General features: G+C 49.0%; 6 protein-coding genes and 1 non-coding gene across 7 annotated transcripts; 5 read left to right on the top strand and 2 right to left on the bottom strand.

The window, feature by feature from the left end:
- Positions 1 to 389: 389 nt before the first annotated feature.
- On the bottom strand, positions 390 to 1,145 carry EDB91DRAFT_1055713 (uncharacterized protein; the record flags this gene model as incomplete). Its single annotated transcript, XM_041313948.1, has 1 exon — positions 390 to 1,145. One exon carries the CDS (start codon positions 1,143 to 1,145, stop codon positions 390 to 392), a length of 756 nt encoding a protein of 251 aa, XP_041175479.1.
- A 2,462-nt stretch (positions 1,146 to 3,607) lies between these two features.
- Positions 3,608 to 4,811, bottom strand: EDB91DRAFT_534840 (uncharacterized protein). Its single transcript, XM_041327628.1, has 4 exons — positions 4,554 to 4,811; positions 4,341 to 4,494; positions 4,092 to 4,269; positions 3,608 to 4,034 (listed from the first exon to the last, which is right to left on the bottom strand). Exons 1-4 carry the CDS (start codon positions 4,737 to 4,739, stop codon positions 3,836 to 3,838), a joined length of 717 nt encoding a protein of 238 aa, XP_041175478.1. The 5' UTR covers positions 4,740 to 4,811; the 3' UTR covers positions 3,608 to 3,835.
- A 241-nt stretch (positions 4,812 to 5,052) lies between these two features.
- On the top strand, positions 5,053 to 7,081 carry EDB91DRAFT_1055843 (uncharacterized protein; the record flags this gene model as incomplete). Its single annotated transcript, XM_041313962.1, has 3 exons — positions 5,053 to 5,442; positions 5,726 to 6,512; positions 6,576 to 7,081. 3 exons carry the CDS (start codon positions 5,053 to 5,055, stop codon positions 7,079 to 7,081), a joined length of 1,683 nt encoding a protein of 560 aa, XP_041175477.1.
- Positions 7,082 to 7,441: 360 nt separating this feature from the next.
- On the top strand, positions 7,442 to 8,266 carry EDB91DRAFT_1142627 (uncharacterized protein). The gene is made up of 5 exons (XM_041319050.1): positions 7,442 to 7,567; positions 7,615 to 7,732; positions 7,785 to 7,845; positions 7,906 to 8,026; positions 8,080 to 8,266. The coding sequence occupies exons 1-5, from the start codon at positions 7,539 to 7,541 to the stop codon at positions 8,195 to 8,197; spliced, it is 447 nt and encodes a 148-aa protein (XP_041175476.1). The 5' UTR covers positions 7,442 to 7,538; the 3' UTR covers positions 8,198 to 8,266.
- A 33-nt stretch (positions 8,267 to 8,299) lies between these two features.
- EDB91DRAFT_t76 lies at positions 8,300 to 8,372 on the top strand. The gene has a single exon. It is a non-coding gene; the product is annotated as a tRNA-Thr (tRNA).
- Positions 8,373 to 8,532: 160 nt separating this feature from the next.
- EDB91DRAFT_1142620 (6-phosphofructo-2-kinase-domain-containing protein) lies at positions 8,533 to 10,886 on the top strand. Its single transcript, XM_041319049.1, is given in 11 exon segments — positions 8,533 to 8,825; positions 8,878 to 9,063; positions 9,128 to 9,195; positions 9,244 to 9,360; positions 9,422 to 9,445; positions 9,497 to 9,517; positions 9,571 to 9,633; positions 9,686 to 9,841; positions 9,890 to 10,262; positions 10,325 to 10,582; positions 10,602 to 10,886. The coding sequence occupies 11 exon segments, from the start codon at positions 8,600 to 8,602 to the stop codon at positions 10,727 to 10,729; spliced, it is 1,620 nt and encodes a 539-aa protein (XP_041175475.1). The 5' UTR covers positions 8,533 to 8,599; the 3' UTR covers positions 10,730 to 10,886.
- Positions 10,887 to 11,769: 883 nt separating this feature from the next.
- Positions 11,770 to 14,038, top strand: EDB91DRAFT_1142616 (uncharacterized protein). The gene is made up of 7 exons (XM_041319048.1): positions 11,770 to 12,362; positions 12,450 to 12,971; positions 13,022 to 13,067; positions 13,115 to 13,479; positions 13,539 to 13,603; positions 13,660 to 13,690; positions 13,746 to 14,038. The coding sequence occupies exons 1-7, from the start codon at positions 11,922 to 11,924 to the stop codon at positions 13,863 to 13,865; spliced, it is 1,590 nt and encodes a 529-aa protein (XP_041175474.1). The 5' UTR covers positions 11,770 to 11,921; the 3' UTR covers positions 13,866 to 14,038.
- Positions 14,039 to 15,393: the final 1,355 nt, after the last annotated feature.

Here is a 15,393-nt window from a genome sequence, read left to right as displayed (position 1 = left end):
TGGCAGATAAGGAAAGCCGACACTATGACGGCCGACCAAACAACTGAAACGAAATGGGATTCGATGGCAAGATGACCAGGTACAACAAATACAGAACTAGGACCAAAAATGATATATGTTTGCATACTGTAGCGATAGTTATTTCAGATGAGCCGTAGATGATGTTGGAGACTAGTCGAGCAACAGATAACGTGGTGACGGGAGTATATCAAAGGGGGTAACTTTCATTCGGACGAAATCCTTCCGACTTGTGTGTGGCTGGTATCAGTGTGATTCCAAACGGCATTGTGATGAGAAGGGTGCGGGTATGATGAGGTATTTGAGAAGCTGTAAGACACTCATCAGATCAATTTTACAGCCGCTGATGAGGCGGTGAAAAATCAGACCATTTATACCCAACCATCCTTTCCAACACCTATTGCATCGAAGCTTTTGCCACTGCGTGTGCGTCTCTCCTGTAGCACAGGAACTGCGTCTAGATTGATGAGCTTCTCGGATGGCGGCGGTGAACCTTCCACCCAACCCTTCCAACCCTTCTTCACAGCAATTCTCTTCTTTCGTGGTGGTGGGGAAGACATATAGTCATTCAAAGTCTCAGATCCGGGGTAGTCATCTGCAGGAGTGCGGGGGCGCTTTGATGATGTACGGGATGTGGCAGAAGAAATTGATGGACCGGGTGTAGACTGTGGGGAGGACGCCATCGGGGGCGGTGTCACGGATACAGAGCGCTGCATAGTGGCAATGTGTATAGTGGGTCGGTTACTTGTCCCGCGGGCGCGCCAGAAAGAGGAGGGCTGCATGACTGGAGCACTGATTGACTGGCTAGCAACGGGGGGCACAGGCGGAGGTGCAGTGGCACTCTCCACTTTGAGAGGTTTCTCTGGGACCTTGGAAGTGACTTTCGCCCTTTGTTTCTCCTTCAAGCGTTCCCTCCTCTCTTTCTTTTTAGTTCTGCGCGTCTCTTCTTCTTTCTCGACCTCCTTGTAAGGCCCTACGCCATTGAGCAGGCTAGTAAGCACGTCCCGGGGCGGTCGAATATCGAAATCGCCAGCAAGGACGCTGGTAGCGGTGCGACGCTGCCGCTTATGGGTCGGAAACATAGGCAAGTTGTGAGGTACCGGCCGAAATGGTGTTGAGGGGGGCATGAAGTAGGGGGAGGTATAAAAGAAAAAGCGCAGTGGGGTCGTGTTTTAAAGTAATTCTTATTGCTTGTTGTACACTTACGGCAAATTTGGATAAGCACCCACAAACAAATCTTCGTTGATTCTTCCACACCATAACCATATCAATCACGGAACCTTCCACGCTTCCTTGGAAGTCCCTAGAAAACTGATCAGTATGTACGATCATGGTCACGGGCCATCTTCCTCTTGCGCCCGGTGCTTGACCGCAAACAAAAGATGTAAGTTATTTCCCCTCTTGAGCTGGACCACACAGCTTGATGTGGCAGGAGCTGTGCATCCTTGCACGTTTTGGGTCTAACATTTGCGGTGGTGATACGGTCTGGGAACATTCCAGGAACTGCGCTCCCGCCTTGTTTCCAATCTTGCTCCATTGTGAACTCTGATTGGTTATAATACTGTTATCCATCGCAATCAAATGAAATCAGCATCCCAGCCTCATCTCCTGAATAGTGCTGATTTTTCTAACCCTCTACAGCAATAGGCGCTTACTGGTTGTCCATTTGACTTCGGCCAGTAAAAATATCCCTGCGGCTCGCCGCACCCGGTGACTCGCATTTAGGAACAATACAAGCCAATACAAGCCCCGAAGAACAAAGAAGAAGGTTTTCCAGATCCCGAGTCTCTCCCGCGCATCCTCCACGACAAACGGATGCCTCACGGCGTTATTGCGGTATGCCGTACCTGTCGAGCCTCAACCTTCGCGCCTTTCAAGCGAATTATTAAACCGGTGGCTAAATTACGCACTAGCCCTAGATCTGTCTTACCTTGTAAGTACCAGCAGGCCTTCTTTTACCACCGTAAATCACGCACTGACACACGCGGCTGGCGTGTGGTTGGAGAATCCGTCACTCCGCGATGATTTTGTCCCTATGGGGCGCAACGAGGCCTAATACCTAAGCGTTTGCCATGATGGTGACGCACGTGAATGAACGGAGGTTTTCATTTTGGAGTACGGGAGCCAACTCGGTCATATTCACTAAATTCAATAGACAGATAAAGGACGCCAATCACAACCTCAAGGCTAGCGTGCGGCTGTCATGTACAAGCAGTCGCGAGCTTTTAGATATTTTTGCCGGTTTTCGGGCGGAACACAGTAGCCCAGGTAAAACCCTTTTTAAAACAAAAACAGTTCACTTTTTTTAGCTAGGTGATAGCTCAAATTTGCGGTATGTTTGCGGTAGTCTGGTGTAGGCTCTCACTGCGAGCAATCGAGCGGGAAATTTATGCGGCAGAGACCCTGGCCCCTTGGCCTGCTAACCAGTCCATGCTCTTGAAAACTGATTCCGATATTAAAGGACATTAAAAGGTCCTTGTATGACACGCCCAGCTCATTGTTTACCTTGACGTTGACAGAACGTTGTTGCCCCCTAGCATATGTCAAGGAATTATTGCATGACGACCGATCTGTTATATATCGTAGTGGCAAGGGGTCCCAACACTTGGAGAGAACGTGATGAGACTGAATCCGGCGCGATTGCCTCGTCACGACCGTTTCTGCTTCTGACCCTTCTATAAGTTTATCGACGCAATATTGTGGCACTAGCATAGCATCTCTTGACACCAGATTATCAACTGATTTGAGCTAGGGACGAGCTGGGACGAGTGGTGATAATACGGGAAAACACGTCTGCGCCCGTTGCTTCTGTCCTTAGTACTCGGCGCTGCCAGCGAAGCGCTGGACGTTATTACCGAGTATGTTCTCATCCATCTTGGGATCACAACGTCCGAGTAGCATTTGCTAGACCGGTCAAAGATCTCGGTTTCAATGCGGGTAGCATCTTCCTTTATTGATTTATTGACTCAGCTACACACGTATCACCTTCCAGGGATGTGTTCACCTGGAATATCTCTCACACAGGAGTCTTCTCAGGGTCGAAGCAACGACTATCTTTCTTCGATTGGTCTGGCTAGGGGAGACTATCTCAGGGTAGGTGGTTGGACATTGGATGACCATTTGAATACGGGGTGACGTACAATTTCTGATTTTTGCGACTTGCCAGTGCTTGGGCTTGCAGTCTCAAGTGTGTTATACGGAGACCTTCCATTGGATATTCTCTTGTAATAAGATACATTAAACGTCAATGTCTGAAGCGGTATGCCTCGCGAAGATACATTACTTATAGGCATTTTTGGGCGGGCAGATAGGAGGAACAAAGTCGCTCATTTCAGGGGAATGCTTCTCAAGAGATCGCAGTCCCACTGTCACAAAAGATAATAAAAATGGATTGCCTTACGCTCACCCTAGCTTCAACTGGTAGTACGCAACTAGTACGTACGTCAAACCCATAACGCATCTTCCCGATCATTCATAATGATACGCATTTAGACCACGCACGGTCGTAATGCCCAACAAAACTGGGGTTAGTACGTACCACACTGTGCCAGTGTTTGGTCTGTCGAAATTCTCCTCCGTGCAGGTGAGTGGGATATATAGGCAAGATTATGTAGCCGTAAATTGATTGTTTGATTTGCAAGTGGATGCTCGATGTGTCAACAATAAGTCTTGCGCAGAAAAAAACAGGATGCCGGGCTACCCTGGGTACACCAATTAAATTATCTCATTATGGTCCTGCTCTCAAGCGAAAAGCATGTTATACAATATAGGTGAAGGGATCAGCGATATGTCAGACATCCCAAGAAAGACACATCAACTACTGGCTGCTATTCTCTTTATGACCGCCAGCGCTAGCCTTGTACTCCTCCATGTCCTGGTCCAGTTGGGCAAGTGATTTTTGGGCAACGTTTGACTTATTGACGCGTCGTGCGCCCTTCTTCTTCCGGCGCCTTGCGACGGGCTTCGTTGCAGCAGTCTGAACAATGCGAGGTGCCACTGCAATTTTTTGAGGGCCGCTGAAAAATCTGATGTGGTCAATGAGGTCAGAAGAAAGTGGCTAAGCAATATCTTACGCGGGCGGAACATTTATGTTTAGTATTTGGCTCTGAGGAGCAAGGAGGCCGCTCTTCGGGGCACCCGCGACTTTCCCGATACGTCCTAATAATGAAGGAATTGGAGGCGCAGGCGCAGGCAGAGAGCCCGCGGCTGCATCATCCGAATCAACAATTATCTCGATCTTTATTGGACGTCCTAAGTAGGTACAAAGTCAACATAAGTAAATGAGACCGAATGTACAAGAGAAACGAGACTGGATAGCTTACTGCCGTCGATGAGTTTACCATCATATTTCGCACGAGCTGCGGCCGCATCTCCCGGGCGCTGAAATGTTATTACCGCCATCCCTTTCGAGCGCCCTTGTGTGTTGTATATCACGAAACACTCTTTCAGAGGACCTACAGTCTTCTTGAACAGTTCCTATGAAGAATGGCTGGTGGTCCGGTGCGTTTCAGGTGGACATTGAAATAACCACGCACTTCAACTTCTGTTTCTCCAACATCTACAGGGAGCCTGCTGAGCAGAATCTTGCTTCCTCGTTCTTTCTGCTTGTCCTTGCTATCCCGCCATGCAGGTGGCACATTTCCAGCTTGGTTTCCGAGGAGATTGCGCTTTGCACCATGGTAAGATGTGATACGCATTGCTTGTGGACGGTCGCGTGACATAGTTTTCAGAGCCTGCTAATAGCAAACTAGGGGAAGGATAGGTGCAAGGTAAGTAATTCGAGATGGACGCGTCCGCACAGAACGCGAGCCACCAATATAATATTACATAATGGGAGGGGTTACTAGATCGACAAAAAGAGACTTGATGGGGGGTTTGGGTCATGGAAAGATTAGATTTTCCACTTTCGCTCTTCTTCAGTCACGTCCTCTGGAAAGACAACGCTGTTCCTATTTTTGTTGCCCTTCCTAATTTTCCCTTCTGCGACACCAGACGATCTTGAAAGTTTCTTGGTTTTTGGTGTCACCGTTGAAAATGGACCCAAGTCGTGGGCAAGATGGCCATCTACAGAAGGACTTTTTAGCTTTCCTGTTTCCGGAATCTTCCTCTGACCAACAACGCAGCCACGAGTCTCAGCAGAACGACATCATAAACACAACCGCTATGCACGGTCAACGCCCGTCATCTGGAATGCCCAACTTCACCGGAACCACCAACCTACCTCCTTTCAATCAACAAATTGATCTTATGAGCATGAGTAACCTCATGTCTATGCAGGGCATGGACACCACATCACTTCCGGCCCTGCCAAATTCCACGGGCTTCACTCCACAGGTCATTTTTGAACAGCAGTACAAGCTTACTCAGCTGCACCAGCTGCAGCAACTTCAAAGTCAAATCCAGAACCAGATTTTCCAGCAGCAGGTGAGCTAGCAGCTGTTCCATGCTTTACCACGTTGTCTGCCTCAGATGCACAAAAGTGTGATTTGAACCTCGTGCTGAAGTATCATCTCTATTAGCTTGCCCTTATCAGTGGGCAATCAGCCCTGAACACCCATGATTCCACCGTGGAGCCTCCGAGGGATCAGATCACAACTTTTAGTGGCCTTCCGACTCCCAGTGAGATCCATTTGGTTTACCTTCGGATTCACGTCTCATCGTCATCTTAGTGTCCTCCACGGAGCTCCGCCCCTTGCCTAACCCAGAGTTCCTTAACCGTATTAGCTCACAATTCTCCAATACTTCTCCTCAAGACGTGTACTCATCCCACGTGCTGGACCCTGTCTCGCTACCTTCTCCCCACGACACTTCCGTTTCTCAGCAATATCTTCGCGACACGCGCCATCCAGGTTCTAGTTCTGCACCTGCCCACATTGCCTTTCATCGCACGAGCCCTTCCATACCGCTTCCCTCACCCCCAGACCTTGACATTGATATTTCTCCGCTGACGAGCCCCTGGCTTGAAGCATATCATACTCAACGACCCCCGAATAAGCGCACGATATCACCAAGTGCAGAAGATGCGGCACGGGCGGTGCGAAAGCGGGGGCTTACCTCCACCACTTCTCCCGCGCCAACACTGAAACAATCCACGAGGTATGCCAAGAGTGCGACCAATACCCCTCTTCTGCGCTCGACAAAATCCCGCAGAGATAGCACGATTATGGAGACAGATTCGCCGTCACCTGTCGACTTATCGATGCCGCCCCCCGCGCCTCCGGCACCTCGCCAATCCCCTCCCAATCCTGCAGCAACGAGCACTCATGAAGGGACATTGCCAATGACTCCTGTTACTCCTGCAAGCATAATGAATCTTGGCCGTCTCGGTATTAGCAGTAGCCTCACCACAGCTCCAGCGCCCACATCTCAGAAAGCTGATAGAGCAAAAGAACCCGCTAAAGCCAAGATAGCGCCCGACAGCGGTGTATCAACAAAATGCTCTAAGAAGGGCTCAATGCCACTTATCAGTCCTGGACCTAAACCGATTTTACCAGGTGCGCTTTTGTTCCAATTGTTGTTGAAATGTTTGGAGTGAACTTTTGTTCGTGTTAACCCAGCTGGCACGCCCTCATCTCTAAATTCAGGCTCTTCTGCACTCCTACCTGCTGTCCCCAATCGCAAGTCGCACAAGGACGCCGAACAAAAACGTCGTGATTCTCTGAAGACTGCTTACGACGATCTGCGCATTCTACTCCCACCAGTTCCGCTACCTTCAGACGACAACTTCCCTGATGAACCGATCCTTCCGGGTGCTCTACCTCCGAGGGGGCCACCGAAAGCTGGCGGGGATGGTCCAAATAAAGGAGTCAGCAAGCTGCAGCTGTTAAGATGCGGGAACGATTATATCCGAACACTCAAGGGTCGGGTAGAGCGTCGAGACAGCGAAATCTCGAATCTGAGAAGAGAGGTACTGAGACTGCGTTCCATTGCTGGAGATGCAGACGGAGGAGAGCACATAGACCTAGAAAATGATCTCGACGCCGTTGAAGCTTTTGCGACTTTCCGCCAATCATCACTAGGTGCCGTTGCGGAGGGGGAAGACGCGGACGACGCGGAAGAGTGAAGGTCTGGCTGCTGGTATATGTCAACCATTCTATTGATATTTTTTTTGTCAAACATGTATAGTTATTCTTGCTCAACAAAAGCTGACTCGAGTGGATGAGGTACAGGCCGGAATGACAGTCAAACTACTTATAAAACCACGCGCCTGTCCAGAAGAGAATGTGGCGCAGATATCTGCAAGCAGGCTACGGGAGTCTGGAGACTTTGTTGATCAGTGATCTTAAATTTAAATGAGGTGAAACTCTCAGGAGAGTGACGAAAATCCTTCGGAAAGATCCACAAAGTGTCAAAAAGGTCCATGTCAAACCTTCTGCCATGCGTCTTGCAGTCAGGCACCAGGTAGATAAGCCTTGCTTACCTAACTCGCTTCTATGATGTGAACCTCATGATGGACCTCGGAGTTTCCTTCACCAGTCCAACACCGGGCTGGCATATTTTCCCTCTCCAGCCTCAAGATCATGTCTGCGCAAGTAGGACGTAGCCCACTGTAAGGTCAAGCTTCAATATACCAAAGTCAGGCCTAACATTCACCAGATCCGCTGTATTCTTGCTGCATATCGCTCTGGAGGCGCCGCTTGCCCTCCAGGCATTCTGGTCCCCACAGAGCCTTCCCTTTATGCAGATGAACAACACCACGGTAGTCATGTTGAAGGTTAGCTTTCATTCAAGATTCAGATACGCGTGTAGCTGCTCATATTACCCAGCTATATACCGCATTGGTCGCTGGGTCCTGCGTCACTGCATTCCTTGCGTATCCTTTACCAGGTACTGCACACTCTGCTTTAAAATGGGCGAGCGCGAATGACACTTTTTTTTCCCAATTAGAATTTCTACCTGGAAAGCGCGCACTTGCAATTGGGTTCTGCATTTACCACAGCATAGTGTCAACAATCCTGTTTCAGACGCCAAGATTCATTCCTCACACCCTAGGTCCCTTCTTTGAGTCGTGCGTGTTCTTTTACCTGTCGTCCTAGAGTGGTTCCAATGACTACCTCATAGCGTGAATCTTACGCCTGAGGTCTTGTGGGGTACATTTCACGGTGTGCTGGGGCTTGCGATGGTTATATGGTGGCAAGGAACGTTACAGTATGCAGCAGTAGTGAGGGGAGCTGCGTAAAAAAATTGTACACAGTGCAACATTGGTGTAACAAGCACAATTGGTCGTGTACTATTTAGAATTTCAGAGCTTCTTATAGCTATGTGGGCGGATAAAATCATATCCCGTTTAGCTCAGTTGGTAGAGCGCGTCACTAGTAATGACGAGGTCAGTCGTTCAAGTCGGCTAATGGGAATTCTCTTTTTTCTCTCCGTTCTTCTGGATCTCCGCGGTAATAACAGTTGACGTTGGGCGCGTATGAACCTACATAGTACTAGTGCCGTGGGAGATAAGATAAACACCGGCAATCAAATCTTTATGAGTAATCAAGGGTTAGTATAGTTATTGGCCTTTCTGCATTAACATCAACTCTGAGCGCAAATCCCCTAGACAGGCAAGGTCAGATAAGTGTCGTATCGAAGCATGGCAGCACCTCTCTATACCACAGCCTCTGGCTTGCTGTTTCATGCTGGTAAGATCCTCATCTTAACAGTTGGCCTACCTGCTCGTGGCAAGACACACATTTCCCGCGCGCTCGAACGTTATCTCAGATGGATGGGCGTGAAGACTCAGGTCGTATCTCTGGGTGACTATCGACGGAAGATCCTTGGCGGTACCAAAAAACTGCCGCCGGATTACTTCACGTTAGGTGCGCACGAGTCCATTCCTCTGAGCCCTGTGTAAACTGCTATCGGCAACAGGTGAAAAGAGTCCAGAGACCATGGCGTTACGCAAGGAAATTTCAGACGGCTGCGAAAAGCTCATCGAGGACTTCTTTGAGTCCGGTGGACAGGTTGTAATCTATGATGCTAACAACGGATCGCGAACGGTGCGGCAGGCTCTGGCGGAGAAATACGATAAGCAGGGAGTTCATGTTATCATCCTTGGTATGTCTCACATCCAGCTGTATGGATTATTGAACGAGAGTCGCTCATATTTCCTGCGGTGTAGAGTCCGTGTGCGATAACAAAGAGATTATTGAAACTAATATCCGGAACGTCAAGATATCCTCTCCTGATGTGCGTTCCCTCCCCTTCTTGCTTGTCTGACTGACGAACCTGGTGTAGTATCGTGGCTGGGATCCAGACAAGGCCGTAGAAGATTACTATGGTCGCATCCGTGATCGCGAAAAATCATATGAAACGGTTGAAGAAACTACTTGGCCATTTATCCGTATAATAAATGTGCGTATCTTGTATACGAAATATGTTTCATTTTTTGGCTTACCCGCACGACCGAAATTAGGTAGGCGAGAAGATCATGGTCAACGTACGTCCTGCTGCACCGGAATATCGGTTGACCTAATCAATCCCCGTGCAGAACATTCGTGGCTATTTGCAGGTGGGCGAAAACTTCAAGTCGTTCTATTCCAGTATGACTGATCGTATGAGCAGTCGCGGATTGTCTTCTTCCTCATGAATATCCACAATCGACCCCGCATGATTTACTTTGCTCGGGTAGGCTGCAAAATCTCGCATGACTGTCTTTTGACCCAAATCCTAACAACAGTCCGGACAATCACTCATTGAACATTCTTACAAAGCCGACTCGGATCTTTCTCCGGCGGGGTGGGAATACTCTGAGCGGCTGAAAGAGTTCGTGGTCGAGCGACGTGCCAAATCACTCGAGCAGCGTGGATTCGACCCCGATGACAGACGCCTAGTTGTATGTCGCTTCTCCTTATTATATGAATTGATTTTCAGAGCTTACTAGATATGGACCTCTACTCGGCGTCGTGCTCATCACACTGCTTGGCCATTCCTGACCGCGACACGAGCTTCTTCAATTCCGCAACAACTCCACATTGCTGCTTCTCATCTCACCGTGCCGCCACAGTCGGCGGTTGCCCGGAACGTGGTTACCACAGACGCAACTGGAGAGCTGATAGAAACAAAAGCTACCGCTGGCTCGTCTTTGAAAGTCAAGGTGATCGAGAAAACGCAGATGTCCGAGATCAATCCCGGGGTCTGGGACGGCCTCACTCCCGATCAGGCGAGGAAGTTTTATCCAGAGGAATGGGCAAGATTCGTCAAAGATCCGTACGCGTTCCGTGCTCCCAGAGCAGAAAGCTATCACGATTTATCCGGTAATACTTTATTTTCTCATCCATCAGCGCTATTTTTGTTCTAAACAGCTCTTTTGGTCTAGTTCGCCTAGAACCAATCTTGATCGAATTGGAGCGCGAGAAAGAAGACCTTCTGATTATCGGACACTCTTCTGTTATCCGATGCCTTCTGGCGTATCTGATCGGGTTGCCTGCGAGCGAGATTCCTGCAATTGAAATTGCAAGAGGTGACTTGTTGGAAGTTGTTCCGACCTCCTATGGAGTGCACAGCCAAGCCTTCCACTTCTGGGATGGTCCTGGTCGACGGGGTGAAGGCATTGATGGAGACGGGGAGGAAGAAGGTTGGGAGGTCAAGGAGAGATGAGACAAACTTTTACGAAAATTATGCAGAGGACACGAAGGGGAAAAAACGGGTGACCACTGTTGATCTGGGGTTCCTTACCCCCAGTTTTCGAGAAGACTGCGGAGGATCTCCAGTGGAAAGCTGACTTGCACCCTTAGCAATATCTCAGGAATGTATATACCTGTGATGTGAAGCAGAACGTGCACATAACCCTTACATATCGGACAGCGTCATGTTACTGTGTACCTTATATCCACACCTCCACTCTCCAAATGACGCAGACTGAATTACTTGAAAAGTTCAAATAACGGTTCCGACCGCGCATTTCATATGATCATGGTCTCAGGGAATACAGGGGAATTAATCCACGAGGCATCTGGCTGGTATGGAGTGGATTCAAAGAAGCCGGCGTAACATTAGGTTTCCTCTTGTAGTAGCCACTGGCAGCGCCGCTGCTCTATCTTCTTGGTGCTCGACGTCAACCAAACCACTGCCTGCAGCAGTGAAGATGAGGATCTATTGTATGAGATCACGTCCTGATCACCCTGTCGACCTTGCTGTTCGAGAAGCCTATCCACCACATGCAGTTCAGGTGGAGAAAATGGTGAATGACCTCCACACACGCGACATTTGGGCGCGCAGCGTCCTGCCGCATTTATCTCAAAACCAAAAGCCGGACACGTATGGGCGTAAGCAAATACTATCTTTGATTTAGATAGCTCTTTCTCATATTCTTCGAAGCTTAATCTTGGGTCCCTCCATAGCCGAAGGTCATACGCCGATATCTGTAATAGGTCTTTTACGCCACTCCCTGCTTGGCGGGATGCAGGCAGCGTATGATATCTCTCAGCTGCCCTGGGCGGGTGTCGTTACCTGCGAGCATCCCGGGGCACCCTGCCCGGACACTGCAAGGGAAAACTGCTACCGTCGTCTGACATCAATTTGCCAGCGGAAGACACGAGTCACGGGTAAAAAAAAACTCAATTTTTTGTTATCCTCGCATGGGCTGAAGTTTAAAGCATTCTGGGTGAACTATGAAAGACAGGGAGTTCGTCTGGAGCAGATTGGGAATCCGTATGTTCCAAAGGGAGTTAGGTATGCGCCAATGGACGTTGTTGATGGCAGTGAATTCCTGGGGTTTGTGATGAGAAACTTGAAAGTAGTATCTACTATCGATAGTTTCATGAAATAAGTAGCATGCAAGAGCTAGTCTCCAGTAGCTAGTCAGACCCTAATAGAATGAAGATAGTCGTTCCTTATAAGCAAGAGCCCATTTTCAATTTGGTCGGGCGCAATCGTCGCACGAATATTAGCAGCCTGAGTTGATCCAAACGACCATGTCAGCTTCCCGCTCACTACCTACACCCAGCCTACCACCTACAGCACGTTACCGTTCCCGTCCGACGCATGGCCTTGCTACATCGCGGACACCAGCGCCTCGACGCACCTCTGTTTCGGGGCTCGCTGCTACCGGACAGAAAGCTCAACGTACCTCCAAGACCACACAGAAGCTTGTCCTTCTACCCTCCGCACCACAAACAAAGCCTTTGCGAATAGGTGTCTCCGATGATATCCTCGGCTACGAGACCGATGCTGGTGTTGTTCGCGAATACAAGTCAGCTGGCGAGCGCATGAGCAAGGAGCAGAGGAAGCGAGCAGGATATAAGAGAATCACAGCGTATTGTATTGCAGAAGAACTAAGGATGAAATTGCTTGCGAGCCTTTTGAAGAGAGAGCACAATGTCATGCCCAGGGTATTTGACGAGGCGATGTATGTTGTGAGTCTCGTTTACCCCACTTGTCCGTCGGTGTTCCTGATTTGCCTCGTTTATTTTATTCTAATCGGCATACAACGTGTCATGTAGATGTACCACCTTCCGCTCCTTCCTGGGTACGGGCCTAATACCAGCGTCCGTTCCTCCGCTGCGCCTGTCACGGAGGCCAAGTCTCTCCAGAAGCGTCTCGCTGAAGCTGAAGAAAATGGTTATCAGGGGTCATACTTTATCCCTCAGGAAGACGTACCACGGACTTCGGATGGTTACATGACGTCTGGATCCCATGCAGAATCTCACCGGCCCCCGCCGCGTCCTGAACTGGAATCTGAAGCTGAAGCGGAGTACGTAGACGAGGGCGAGGGTGGACATTATGGTGCGAGCGAGAGGAGTCAGGAAACGAGGGAGAGGGAAGAGCACGAGAGACATGAGCAGGTCGAGGTTAAAGAAGAAGACCGTATCGCGGAAGTTGTCTTCTTTGCATATGGTGTCGCTGTCTTCTTTGGACTCGACGAGGGGCAAGAACGTGCCATCGTTGAGGACATCAGGAACGCAGGTATTTTGAAACGACCGATGCGAGAAGACGACTGGGAGATCGAGGAATGTCATTTTGCGGTACGTCATTATCCTGTGGTTTCTACCGCTCCCCATCTGATGCTGTCTAGCATGATCCAACAATTTCATACCCACGCATATATCATGATTTCTTTAGTGCGTTTTTCAAAATGTGCATTTTGTGTCTTGTTAACACAACGTAGCGTTCAAGTCTCACTCCCATCTGCTCAAATTGTCTGTTGCGCATGCCCTCGCACAGTCCACGCTCCTCGCACACTATGAGTCTGTCGCCACTTCTGTGCTTTCCTCCCCCAGCACCGTCTCAATACCACGTCAGCTCGCATCCTCCGGCGCCCTCAACCTCAAACGCCGTGATGCGATGAGGCTCACGGGCAAGCTGTTCAAGCTCAGACGGGATGTCAATCTCGTAAGCAATGTCTTGGACGTACCAGAGTTATTCTGGAGCGAGGCGAGTTTGGGAGGGTTGTATGAAGCCGTACGAGAATACATGGAGATCGGAGAACGCGTACAAGTGCTGAACGAGAAACTTGGAATGGCGAGCGAATTTGTGGGTTTCATTGCAACTCATCGTGTTAGCAACTGATTATTATATATATATGGCTTCAGCTTGATGCCATACACGATCACTTGAACAACAATGCGATGGAGCGGATAACGTGGATTGTTATTTGGTGAGATTTACTAAGGTGTCAAAGGAAAATAATTGGTCTGACCTGTTCTTCAAAAGGCTGATTGTGGTCGCGATCCTAGTGGAGTTGGTGAGTCGTTTCCACCGTAATCTTGGAGGAAATAATTATAACTGTCACATTACAGGGCGAGGTGATCGCGCGACTAGTCGTGCATGCAACAATGGGTGGAGAGAAGGCAGAACGAATAGTATTGCGGGGAGGAGGCGCGCTCAGAGCCCTCTTCAAGATTGCATCACACCGGTAGGTCAAGAGGTGGCGATGGGTTGCGTTGGTTCCCGTAGGATTCAATCAGTGGCGGATAGACTTGGATCGTTCATTGGGATGGTATGTAGTCACGATAATGTAATTATGATTTATGGGAATATCCCACTGGTCTTCAGTGATATCTTCGACCTAACATATTACAGCTCTTAGCTCTCAGACACGACCTGACCAGTGCTTGACAAAGTGGATGATCGACCTGTGTGTGTTCCACCGCGGGCATTTGATTCCATTTGGGCGCGCATTGGAGAACTGAATGTTCTGCTACCCCTAAAGTCTCTGGGTGTCTCCGCCTCCCTCCCCACAACATATTCAAATCTTGCGTCAATTCAGACGAGGTAGTTCCAGTTCCAGTAAATCCGAATGTTTATGTCATTGTCTCACTACAATTTTTACATCACTAGTGACCAATGGCGCGACAAAAAAGTAAAATGTCACGGTGCGCCTTTCAATCGCTTCCTACAGAGACAGTATGCAGCATTCTCAAGGCTACACTAGAAGTCGTCGTGGAAGAAGATATGATGACAACCCCTCACGTGTTGGCAGGAGGCCTGCCATTCCCTCACACCATCGTGTTGGTGTGCAGATATTGGCGGGATATTGCATCTTCCACACAAGAGCTGCATACTCAGATCTTTTGCATGCTACCCGAGGAGGGCCCGCAGCTTAGCTCCCAGCTGGAGAAGACGGGGAGTTATTATTCCATTTGACTATAATCAACCAGCATTATCCGATAGGGGCAACCCGTTATACTTTACCCCACATTGCACTGCATCTTCGACGACTCAGAAGCCTTAGAATAACTAACTTCTACCCCGCACTCTCCCAACCCCACTTGGACCCACTAACAGGATACGCGCCCTGACTCGAAAGTTTACGATTGACAAATGAGAGAGGTAGCGTCCATTATCACGACTCGGCGCTGTGTTTGAAACTCGACTGTCCCGCCCTTAGGATCCTTCACGCTGACAAGAACGTGGCTTGCAACTTCGACTACCAGTAGTTGAAGGACAACCTAATACATGTCGAGTTCATGACTATCTCATTCATGCCTGGAGATCTCCTGGCCCGTGATGATTGGTCCAGCGTTGAAGGCAATACCACGGCGAATACCTTGTCTCACTATCGACAACCTACAATTGTATTCCACCACCACGATCGCTGAACGCATTGATTCATGAATTCGAGTGTCAAGGAGACCTGACGTGGACCTAGCAGCGTGCAGGCGCTTCCGTGGAAGGTCTGTTCAACGAGCTGCCGTGGATACGTATTTGCTCATCAGCCGTGCATAATAAAAAACCCATTTCCAAGTCACTAGGAATTCCATTCATCGACTGACGTCAAAATCGATCAATATGCATACATATATCTAGCACACAGGACCCAGGGATAGAGAAAGACTGGCAGATAAGGAAAGCCAACACTATGACGGCCGACCAAACAACTGAAACGAAATGGGATTCGATGGCAAGATGACCAGGTACAACAAATACATAACTAGGATCAAAAAT

This window comes from Suillus paluster (genome assembly GCF_016628075.1).
Source record: "Suillus paluster strain FC165 chromosome Unknown EDB91scaffold_40, whole genome shotgun sequence".
Lineage (NCBI taxonomy): Eukaryota > Fungi > Basidiomycota > Agaricomycetes > Boletales > Suillaceae > Suillus > Suillus paluster.
Note: the sequence above shows the minus strand (reverse complement) of the source record. Positions and strands in the feature narration are given on the sequence as shown.